This window comes from Stegodyphus dumicola, chromosome 1, assembly GCF_044657685.1.
Source record: "Stegodyphus dumicola isolate Sdum_Otavi_A_Nest chromosome 1, ASM4465768v1".
NCBI lineage: Eukaryota > Metazoa > Arthropoda > Arachnida > Araneae > Eresidae > Stegodyphus > Stegodyphus dumicola.
Window position 1 is genome coordinate 132522320 of NC_140768.1, and position 13074 is coordinate 132535393.

General features: G+C 30.4%; 1 protein-coding gene across 4 annotated transcripts in view; it reads right to left on the reverse strand.

Moving 5' to 3' along the window:
* Nucleotides 1-1592: 1592 nt before the first annotated feature.
* LOC118204090 (uncharacterized) overlaps nt 1593-13074 on the reverse strand; it is a 150234-nt gene continuing 138752 nt past the window's right edge. For all 4 annotated transcript variants that reach the window (XM_085820777.1, XM_085820770.1, XM_085820765.1 and 1 more), the window contains 2 exons: nt 10543-10658; nt 1593-5156 (listed from right to left, as the gene is read on the reverse strand). In XM_085820777.1, coding sequence (XP_085676903.1) covers nt 3975-5156; nt 10543-10658 — 1298 coding nt within the window. In that variant the 3' untranslated portion in view covers nt 1593-3974. The remainder of the gene's footprint in view (nt 5157-10542; nt 10659-13074) is intronic.

Genomic DNA, 13074 nt, shown 5'->3' on the forward strand with positions numbered 1-13074 from the left:
AGCGGGACTTTTCTAATGAACCTCGAAGAAAATATAGCTTCGTGAAACCCCAGCAATCCCAAGCACTGAAAGAAACCTCAGCTATTGTAAACAATTGCCAACTACAGGAAAATGAAGGACAACAATGAACTACATCCCAACGACTTGCAACTGATGCATTGCTTAACAAATATCACATTGCTTTCAAAGTAGGGGAAGAAGCCACTCCATTTATTGAACATCATATTAACACAAGAAACAGCCCTCCCTGTTTCAGTCCCTCCATATCAGATGAGCCGAAGTAAGAAAGAACTGCTGAAAAAGGAACTTGATTTTCTTCTAAGACAAGGTATCATAAAAGAATGGGAAAGCCTCTATGCCTCTCCTGTGATTTTGATTCCCAAGACGGATGAAGAAATGCAGTTATGCACTGATTACCATAAATTAAATGTTCAGACTATTCCAGACACTTATTCTTTGCCATGCGTAGATGATTTGTTGAATGAAGTAAAACCCACACCTTACATGTCAACTATTGACTTGAAGTCAGGTTATCATCAGGTGAGAGTAGCTGAAGATCAAAATAAGACTGCTTTTGTTTGCCCTTTTGGTACATAAAAATTTACCTGAAAGGTCTTCGGCTTGAGAAATGCTCCTGTCACCTTTTCTAGATTGATAGATAAGTTCCATTCTGGACTGAATGATGTGTTTGTCATATTTAGATGATATCATCATGCTGCCCTCTACCTTCAAAAGCATCTTTCTGGCTTAGAACAAGTTTTCCAACGTCCATCATTATTCAAGCTCAATGCCAACTAAGAGAAGTGTCACTTCTCTTAGTTGAAGTCACTTCTCTTAGTGAAAAAGGTGAAATATTAGGCATTACATTACCAAGGATGGTATATAGTTGTTGATCCACACAAGACTGCTGCCATTGCAGATATGCCAGAGCCAAAAACTATTAAGCAAGCACAATCGTTTGTACAAACTTGTTCCTGGTATCGTCGATATATTCCTAAATTTTTCTCAAATAGCCAAAGTGTTAACGGATTTAATGAAGAAGAAAGAACTGTGGAAGTGAGAAGTACAACAAGAAAATGCTCTCCAAGAGCTGAAATCAAAATTAATCATCCCACTGATTCTTAAGCAAGCTGATAGAATGAAGCCTTTTATCATTCGGACAGATGCTAGCAATGTAGCCATTGGAGCAGTGTTGCTACAAGGGGAGAAAAATGAAGAACACCATATAGAATATGCCAGAATATGGCTCGATGCTACAGACTTCAACAATTAATTACATAATCTAATCAACAATTTTGTTTAATCAAACACAAGTACTTACATAAATAAATTACAGTTCACATATGTTTACTACATGCTTATAAGATCATATAAGCTTAATTGTATATGTGTATAATCATATTTGCTATGTCATATAAGAATAAAAATTAAAATTCCACTAGTGTGACACTTTAATTTTACAGGTTAAATACATTTTGCACAGGAAACTAAAAAATTTAGTTTCCTTGAAGTGTTGTTGAAGTGTTCCTTGAAGTGAGTTTAAAGTTAGTCAATTAATAATTATCTAATCTGTAATTATCAATGATACAAAATTAATAAATAAATAAATACAAATCTTTATTTTGTCTTCCAAGTACACTTACAACATAAATGCTGTTCTTAAATCAAATTTTGTCAGGATGAACACATTCAAATATATTTTTTATCTAATATTTCACAAAAAAACTTTTTTGCTTTTATTATAAATTGGAATTATATGCAAATCACCAAAGTCATGTTCCAAAAATTTCATTTTTAAACAATAAATAAAGCAATAGTTATAACTTAATACATTTTTACATTACACTACAGTTTTTTAATCTGGTTAAATATACTTTGTTGTTATGGAATGGATGAGCTGATTCAAACAAATTTTAAAATTTATTTACCCCACTAGGAGGTACTAGTACCTCTAAAATTTATTAACAAGATAAAAACATAATATAAATGATGTGAAACATCAAGATTTCTGACCAAAATTTTGAAAACAAACAAAACCTCATTAAAAAATAATAATAATTAGCAAATTAGTTACTTATTTTCAATAATTAACGTTTTTCTTATTCAATAAGTACTATACAGTTTAAATAAAATCTTACATCCCAGCAGTTTATCTCATCCAGGCGTTCTCAATCGGGGGGGAATGCGGTCAGCCTTCTAGTTACCTACTAAGTTTTAATTTATGAATACAAAACATTACTTTTATTCAAGTTTATGTATTTGCCAACATTTTCTATACTTGTTTAATTTATAAAATACATTAAAAATAATCCAAATTTAAATAAGTGGATATGCATTTTTAAAATTTTGGAAACGAGTAGGAGGCATGACAACTTAGCAACGGTGAAAGGTGTGCATGGAGCAAAAAAGATTGAGAATCCCTGATCTAGCCAGTATGCAAAAATTATTTATAGGTAGATCAAAAAGTAATTTACAGAATATAATTCAAAAAAAGAAAGGAAAGGAAAAAGGGGGGGGGAATCCACACACCAAGCAATTTATGTTTTTCCATATATGTGACTGTATTTCAAAATTTAAAAATGATTTTAATTTCAATGCTTAGTCATTTTTTCCATACCTTTATTTACCTAATTATAAATGCATTTGTTATGAAAGTGAATTTTATATAGGCATAATACAAATAATAACATCAGAAAAGCTTTTCATACATCTAGTGCCCTGCAGTACACTTCAATACACAAAAAAGTGACAGGAAATATAGCTAGACAGTTTGTCCACTCAAAAATAGTATCTCTCACACATATTAATATAAAATGGTACAAAACTACTTCACTAATAATAATCCCACATGAACATTTTACATTACATAGTAAAAATAATAAATACTCTTGAAACACAGAAAACATATATTTTTCAATAATACATCATCAAAAAATAAATTGTTTCAATACCCTTTTAAATGCAGCACGAGTAGAAAAATATCCATTCTGTTAAGGATTAAAAATAAAAAATCTATTTATTAAAAATAAGAGGGAAAGGATATTGCTATATTCCATTTATCTTAACTTATCGTGGTTAGAGACATTCTTAATACTTAAAAATTTAAAGATAGCAATTTGAATATTTAAGTTGCAGTTAAAGTTCTAAGATTAAAGATAGCCAAACGAATTAATTGTTGCCTTGAATTGAAATTTTTCATATTCTCAACTGATTAGTTTTGAATAACGAATTTACACATAATTTTTTTTCTTCTTTCCTTGTATCTTGAAAATTTCAATTAATTACACTAAAACTAATCCAAATTTTCATAAAAATCAACATGTTAAAATTAATTTGTAATAAAAATGTAATAAACATTTATGGTTATAATAAAAAAAAAAGATGAAATTATCAACATCTTTGTGACATACATATAAAATACCTTTTTATAAACTAGGTGATATGTGACACATGATAAAAAAATGAAATAAAAAATAACGTTTCAAGAAGTGGAAATGCAATGAGACATTGTGGCAGAATCAACTGTTTTCAATCACTGACACATACATTTTCTCAGGATTTATTAATATAAAGAGAATCAGAGCAATGAAAACTTCGCAAATTATAAAAATATTGCTATACTTTAACTGGCATACATGGACTCTTAGTAATGCCCTCATATTCCAGACAAGCAGAAATTCTCTCACAACCTGATTGGTGTAAAATGCATCTCCCATTTGCTATTTTAGAAGATATTTTATCTGACACTTTTACCTTTGATAATAGTTTTTATCATTAGGGCATAATACACTGAAATTCTCAAACAAATTTGACCTGCTTAATTGATTTTGTTGATGAAATTTTTTGCTGCTTATAATTTTTGAACCAGAAAATTTTGAAAAATCTTTATGTTCGATGCCACTGAAATCTTTATTATTATGCAGCTTATTTAATGATAATGTATGGTGGGCTTCTCGACTTGAATCTATTTTAGTTTAGCTTAAATATTCTATCAAAGTTTTGTAAGCATCACAACGATACTTTAACTTTGCTGACTGCCAATGTTTCACTTTTTTCTCTTTTTTAATTTTCTTCAATTCTTTTGATGAAATTGTAGCTTTTGTCGCAGCCTTATTATTTTGAACCATAGTATGTGAAGTATATTTATGATATAATGAATTCTGATTTGTACCTCCTATTGTTTTATGTTTCTTGATATCATTAAGTGAAGTCGAAAGGCTAGAAATAAATGAGTCACACTGAACACACTGCACATTTTGGCAAGTGGCATGTACATTGGAAATTGTAAAAAGCTTAAAATCTTTTATATGTACACATGGTGCTAGAAATTTCTTTCTTTCATTTGCCAACTGACTACTTTTGCCAAAAATAGTATGCTTTTCCTGATGTACAGGGTTAGGAATGCTACCAAAATTCGAAATACCATTAGAAAGAGACTTTTGACTAATTTCAGAAGAAAGTGATTTTATAGTTGAACATTTTTGTTTTGAGATAGTCATATCATCCACTTTCTCAAACACACTAAATTTTTGCAATTCTAATGATTTTGTTACAGCTTTATTATTTTGAACCATAGAATGTGAAGTATTTTTATGATATAATGAATTCTGATTTGTACCTCTTATTGTTTTATGTTTCTTGATATCTTTAAGCGAAGTCGAAAGGCTAGAAATAAATGAGTTACACTGAACACACTGCATGTTTCGGCAAGTGGCATGCACATTGGAAATTGTAGAAAGCTTGAAATCTTTTATATGTACACATGGTGTTAGAAATTTCTTTCTTTCGCTTGCCAACTGACTACTTTTGCCAAAAATAGTATGCTTTTCCTGATGTACAAGGTTAGGAATGCTACCAAGATGCGAAATACCATTAGAAAGTGACTTCTGGCTAATTTCAGAAAAAAGTGATTTTATAGTTGAACATTTTTGTTTTGAGATAGTCATATCATCCACTTTCTCAAACACACTAAATTTTTGCAATTCTAATGATTTCAGTTTGTTACTCAAATGGGAAGAGTCACTATTTTCAAAATCTTTGGTCTTTTCAAATGGTATCTTTGGTTTAGTTACTGCAACTTTCTCCAAGTTAATTTCTTTTTGTGTTGATGTGAATGGGGGCAAAAAATTATGTAGGTCAACTTTCTCCACAATTACCTATAAAATACACAGATTACAAATTAATTTGAAATACGTACACTACATAAAATAAAGCTACAATATTAACTTACAAAATACATCTATACTTTTATTCATAAGATATATTCATTTTTAAAGTTCTTTGTACAATTAAAATCTCTAAATTACACCGTGAGTCACCGTTCCTTCGTATATGTAAAAAACTACTTCTATATAATAATAGATTTATTTTATAAGAAGGAATACAGAAACAGGAAAATACACAGATACAGAAAATAGCAATACAAAAATCCATCATTTTAATTACAAGGTTAGCCAAAATTTACTAATTGCAATTAAAAGGAATTAATCCATAAAAAATTATATTTTAATTATTTTTATACAAAGCTTTATTTATGTATTTTATTAAATATAATATTTCATGTTTTACTTGAGTTTGTTAAACAGAAATTAACCATATTTTATCTTTTAACCAATAAAAATATTTTTGAACAACTAAGACATTTTACAGAAACATTTTTTACATTCCCTCATAGCAGAGATTATCTTCAGAATGTTCTATTTAAGTAGCAACATCCTGGAACATACTTAAAATATCCTGAGTATACTGACTCTCATATGTCCTGAGGACATCATTAATTTAACATCCTAAGGATGTCTTGTTTAAATCGATGTGTCCGGGGATATGTGAAGATGTTGATTCTCAAATGTGTTGAGGACTTTTCAATTTCACATCTGCCTTGCTATCTAAGTTTTATTAAAAGTGAGAAATAGTACAAAAGCATATATTTTTTGGCTTGCTTGTTTATTTAAAGAATTGTACTAGTTTTATTTATGTTGTTTATTTTCATTGAATGTACAACTGCTTACATTTGTTTTCTGATACTTGTGTTTTTGAAATTTGGAAAGAAAATCTAAATTAGAACAGAATTTTTTCACATATATTATTATTTATTTTTCCCCCCAAACTAATTACTGGAGAGAAAAATTTTTCTTAAAATTCAGAACATTTTAAAAAAACACCTTTTTTCCCCCAGGAAGTGCTGGAAATAACCCATTAACCAATCATGCAACTTTTAATGCACAAATGTCTGTGAGAGTGTTCTCTTTTAAAAATCTAGAAAGAGAAATATTATCAAGATATGACTGTTAACTGAACTTAAACGTCCCCCCGCCCCCACTGATACAGTAACATATGAATTTTTTTAATTATTAGTGTAACAAAAGAAGATGTACAGAAATTAACAAAAAAGTGCATAAACACTGCTAAACAGAAAACAGTACAATACTGTACATTACCTTCCTGACTCAGTTATGCACAATTTGTAATATAAGTAGACATGTATTACCTAATAACTTAGTTTAATTGAAAATTATTTCTGTTTCAAACAGTTATGCATCACTGCAAGAAGAAAAGCAAAGAAAAAAATCCACTCATTTGTTCTATTTAGACTGACAAGAATGATGACAAGTTCATTTTAAAATTACTAGAAGGTATACAAATGAATTTGAAAGTACATAAATGAAGAGTGTTAAGTGTCTGAACACATAAAACACACAACTGATATTTAACAAAGTTGGCAAATAACAGAAAATTTAGTATTTGATTTCTTAAATTAAATTATATTTCATATAGATTTGGGCATAAATTGGACAAACGTTTTCTTGTAGTAACAGTCTGTTGCATTTCATCCCCTCATCTTTTTCACTTTGGCTTTTCAAAACATATTACATTTGCTTTTTTCTGTTTTCTAGTTAATTCTTTACATTCTTACATTAATACACAGGCTTCAAGTCTAGAGAATATTGAGAAATTTTGATAACTTTAAGGCAATTGTACTTTAAATCAAATTTGAAGATTTAAAACTCTATATTTAGAATCATTTTCTTTGTAGAAATTGGATGCTTTTGCTTTCAAGCTTTTTTGCATAGGATTTTTAAAATTTTCAGTCCAAATCACATTTTTATGCTGATCCATAGTGTTTTCTAAGAAAACTTAATATCTCATACTAAAGGCAGTAAAATCTTCCATAACAATTAACCTTTGTTTTTAATGGTAACAGGTTTTGGGGAGATTCTTTTCATAGGGCTTTCAACACATAATAATTTATCTTTATCGTATCTAAATACATTAAAATACTATTCTTCTATAAATAATATCTTATGCCAATATGATAAAATACTTGATCATCATGGATTTTGATTATGCCAGATGCAACTCTCTTATTTTCTTATTTATGAAGAATAATCTTCCTGCTAGTTGGCCATTGTATCCATTTCCAATAAATCTGACAGCTTCAGGATCAACTTTCATTATAAACTGTTCTAATTCAGATAAAGGTTTTATAGCATTAAGCTTGGATTTTGCTTAATTTTCCGCATAAACATTATAAGGTATTTTCTCTCTCCTTGCAGCATGTGTTTCTGGTGTAACGGTAGCACACTTAATATGCATTCAAGAGGTCCAGTTTTAGAGTCCTGGCGAGGGCTTTGCTCATTTTTCACATCTCCCTGCTTCAAAACAACCTTATGACTCTACAACCTCCAATTTCTTTGTGTTTGAGCAATTTCAGCTTAAAAGCTTCTCAGAAAGTTGTTAATATTTTTAACATGAAGTGGTGTAGAATTAAAATTTCTAATAGAGCAAGCATGGCCTGGAAACTCAGAACAAAACTTGTTACTTAAGAGCCACACTTTCCCTCTAGTTGTTTTGACCACAGATGGTAGTTATGTTTCATGTAAAGTGCATTTAATATATAATATTTTATAGAATAACTTTATAATTCCATACTTTTCATTCAAAGCTATATAAACAACAAATACCAAAAACAAATAATATTTTGTTTTTCTGGTTTCAGTTTAGTAAGCATTCCATGAAACGTTGGGGGGGGATGTGAAGCACCACAGTATTAATAATATCTATCAATTGATATTTTTTTTTAAATCTAGTTTGTACATTATATTTCAAAATATTATGTACGATCAGATTGCTCAATATTTTATTGAAATGTTAAATTTATATCAGATAATTTCATTAATTACATAAAATTAAGAGATTGCGCAGTTTTGTCAAGAATCTGCATAGTTGAAATAGTATCTTGATCTAGTTTACAAGTCAGTTTTAAAACATGGAGTATCACAGGTCTTTTTTAATTTTTTTTTTAATTGGAATGTGTGTGTGTGTTGAAAATTTAATGAAATATCAACTAATTACATATTGTTTAAAGAAATGACTTGTGACTGAAGACAAAATATGGTCATTAAGTAAAATGCTTGAGACTACTATTAAACTATGAAGACCATACGACTGCTGTGAAGTCACACTGCAAGAGTTGTATGACTGTTAGAAGAACCTATTTCCCAATTAGGCTTCTTTTCTGTGTGGATGAAAATTACACATCATCATGCATGTGTACCATGACTGCTGTAAAGTATACATTTTGTATTTTGTCACTGGAGATAATCAGCCAAGTGTGAAACCTGTCTTAATTTTGGAAACCAGTGTATAAATACAATAAAACTGAAAGTGAATGAAAAACTGAAGAAAGCAATACAAAAATAACAACTCAGCAGCATACAGAAACATATAACAAATAAGAGAAACAAAATAACAGCATACAAAAATAACTTTGATCTTGATTAAAATGATGAATAAGAATGTTAGTAAATTAAACTACTTGAGATTTTAATATTGCAGCAAACACAGTAATGGAAATCAACACTAAAATATGAAGGAAATGAAGAAAAAAAAAAAATTAAACTGGATAATGAAAAAGTGAACAGTAAATATGAAAAGAAAACTTTTTGATAATAGAAATTCTCTACCATTGCTGTCTTGTTGGGGTATGACAATGACTGGCATACAATTAATCATTCTAACTGTATAGCCCGATATAAATATACAAGGTGTACCATAAATGTTGCGACAAACTTCTAGGGGAGATAGGGCACATCATAAGGATTAAGAATTGCATAGGAACCCATGCCCAGAACGTCACTGTACCCTGTCAGGAGGTGCTAATTGACGAAGCACACACACGCAAAGTTAGTTGCTTATACAAAGAGCATGAAACGCTCTATGAACGGAGAGCTCGCAAACATGCACTTAATGTGTATGGAACAGCTGAAGGTAATGGATGAGCCACTGTACGCATTTATCGAGAATGCTTCCCTGACAAACATCAACCACACCACAATTTGTCGAATGGTGGCAAAAACCAACATCCAACATCTTTCGATTGTTGGTTGGTGACAACAACCAAGAATCGAAAGATTGGGCGTGGTGAAGCGGTTCCCTGGCCCTCACACTCACCGGATTTATCGAGCCTTGGTTTCTTTTTGTGGGCAGTCATCAAAAGTGTCATGGCAAGACACGCCTGCACAGCTGCTACAATCAAACTCTTAGTATGTTTGAACATGTTCGGCAATCAATGGTCCGTCGGTGTCAGGCATGTTTGGCATCTGATGGTGCAAACTTCGAGCATCTGTTGTAACATTCAAGTTGTCGAAACACCGTTTGTAATTCGTGTCCAATAAATGTTTAAAATTAATCACTCTCTTGCTTGCTTTTCCAAATTTCTACCTTTACTACCACTTACCCCTGACATTTCCGGGTATAGGTTCCTATGCAATTTTTAATCCTTATGATGTGTACTACTTTCCATAGAAGTTTGTCACATTTACAGTACATCCCATATAAGCACACTTGAACAGACAGATGAAAAAAATGCTAGGTAACTTCAATAACAAATTCACTTTCTTAACAAAAACAGATTAAAAATACATGGCATTTTTGTTTAAATATTACATGTAGTGGAGAGAAAGCCAGCAGGATACAAGCATTCATATATTATATGGTTAAGTTTCCATACACCTTAAAAATGACAAAAAATGCAGCATCTCGTAAAACAAATATAGTTGGGGAAGCTTACTGCAATATAATGAAAATAAAATAGAATTTATTTAGAATTATTGTATCAAACAAAGAATTTTTTTTTTAAAATAGTCCTGTAACTATTGAGACATCACTTAATTTTCTTAAAAAGACTAATAATGTGTTTTGTCAGGATTAGAACCTTATTCAGTAAGTGAACAATTTTAATGATCACCATAATATTAGAATGAATGAAGTCAGCTGTTGCATCATTAAAATGAATTAAGATCAGAAATAACTTAACCAAAAACTATTTCATATATGTGAAATGTACATGAATATAAAGTACAATATAATTGGTTAACCATAGAAGATAATCTGTTATTACTACTGGTATAATTGAAATCATAGAAGAACTTATAAGTTATGAAATACATACTATTCCAAGTGATGCTGAACCATTTTAAAACTACCACCATTTGGATTTGAGCAATAATACCAAATAAGAAAGTTATTACATTAAACAAATACCTTTGCTTCTCCAAAATTATTCTTTTTAAATTCCATTTTTAATTCTTCAGGTTTTATATGGTTGCCATCTAAAACTGCATTATCACTACACTGTTCTTTTCTTTCCTTTTCACTACCTAACCATGAAGAAATATTTAAAAAAACAGAATACATCAAAGTTAATAAAAGTATTTTATATGTATTAAAATGCATATTTAATAAAAACTAAAATGTACTAGCCTTCTAGCATTATAGCAGTACAGAACATACAGGATTATCAAGAAAGAATCATTGGATTACAGTTTAATATTTTCCATATTTACAAACAGAAAATTATAAATTAATATGTCATTGTAAAAGAAAAATGTTAAATTTTTAGTTTGTAACATTGTCTTTTCTCAATAAGTGACAAATGGCATCTAAGCATAAGAAGGCTTTTTTTTTTTTTTTTTTTTTTTTGTGCGCTCTCCTTTGCAAGAAATCAGTCACTAATCACTGTCCAGCGTAAATTAAGAGAAAGTATCACAAAAATGAAGCACTGACATCTCAGACTCTTTAAAGATGGTACAACCAGTTCCAGGAAACTGGATGCCTGTGTAAAAGCAAAACTCCAGGGCAACCAAGTGATTCAGCAGATAATGTTGAAAGAATCCGAGAGACTTTTCTATGCAGTTCAAAGAAATCGACAGTTCATTCTAGTCGTGAAGTGGGGATACCTCTACCTCATACATTTAGACTGTGTTGAAAAAAACATTGCATTTTAAGCCTTACAAATTGCAAAACATGCAAGCATAGCTGATTTTTTCTTTTGTCTCATACTTCCTCAGCCTAGAGGTTTTAGTAAATAATAGGTAGGTCAAATGGCATAGGCTAAAATGGGAAATAAAATCATAATCAGCACGATTCATAACAGAAGCTGTTGCCACCACTGCTGCTTACCTAGATAGGGATCTGCTGATCAGAACAAACATGAGAGCCTGATGTATGTATGGTTTGCAAGGTTTGAAAGTTAGTTGACGCAGATAGTGCCATAGCTTCATGTAGAGCTTCTGAGGTTGTAATGCAGTTAATAAAGCTTAAGGTACACCAGGGGGAGGGGAGAAAGGAAAAGAAGAGGAGACAATTTTATATCTCCCGTTCTATTGGGCCTATTGGCGAAATTCAAACTGCGTTTTTCGTGTCTTCAAAGCGCGATTTAGGATATATATTAGATTTATATATATCTTTGTTGTAACATAGGTATTTGATGTAAAATCGGACTTCTTCTGAAATAACATACAAATTCTTTTCCGTATTTCGATTCTATGACTCAAATTATGCCTCGATATTAAATTTTATAATTTTTGGTGAGAAATTTACAGAGAAATTAAAAAATTTATCTTAGTGAATTTTTTCAGTTTGTGCCAAGAATTCACTTGGCGGACTTCTTAATTAAGAGCAACCTATTTTCCTTTCCTTTTTCTTCATTGTCCATGAACGGAGAAAAAGTTATCGTTCATACTTTCAAATAATGTTAACAAAGTACATAAACCACATTTTTGTTACTATTGCTTATAATAAATATGCCAAATTTCAAAATGCACCAAATGTAACTTCACATATATCTTCAGAAACTTTGAATTAAAAAAATTCTAATTTTCTGCAGATATGCTTAGAAATACAGCTAAAATGATGGCAAAAAATATCGTAGGTTATAATTCAAAATTATTTTTGGAAAATTTATCAAAATTATTTAAAAATACAAATTTAAAAAATAAATCATAAAAAATAGGCGACTTTTATTTGGAATGAACCTAAATTTTGAAATATGAAAGGAAGAATCAAATAAGTTTAATAAAAAAAGAGATATTAATAAATATGAGGGCTGTTCAGAAAGTATCAAGACTGAATTTATTCTATTTATTCCAGAAAACCTCTAGCGGTTGGACTGTGTGCAATCATGCACGCACATGTTTCACCTTGTTTCACAAAAACCAGCAGGAGCGTTTGCATGCATTCGCCGAAAACAGAAAATGTCTGAAAACACGAAGCAGCGATCTGTATCAGTTTTTGCTTTAAGCTCAGTAAAACGGGCACCGAAACCTATGAGATGATGAAAACAGCATTGGGCGATGAGTCATGCTCGAATTTTCAAGTGGTTCCAGCGATTCAAGGAGGGTTGGAAATCAGTGGACAGTGATCCCCATTCTGGACGCCCATTCACCTCTCGCAATGAGGGACAGATTGCACAAGTGCAGGCTGTGGTGCGCTCTGATAACTGTACATATTTTTGAAGAATAATTTTCTTTCTCTTTATATACTCAGTTTCTTTCTTCAATACATCTCCTCTTCGTTTTAGAAATGTTGGATTTAATTAGATTTCTGTTATCTAAAAAATTCTTCAAAATGTAAAATGAAGAGGAAATGTATTCTTCAAAACATTTCCTCTTCATTTTAGAATTGTTGGATTTAATTAAAGCTTTCCGTTATCCTAAAAACTAAATGCACAAAAAATGCTGCTAATTTTATTTGTTTAGTAATATGAACTTTCAGAATAAATATGAAATGATACAT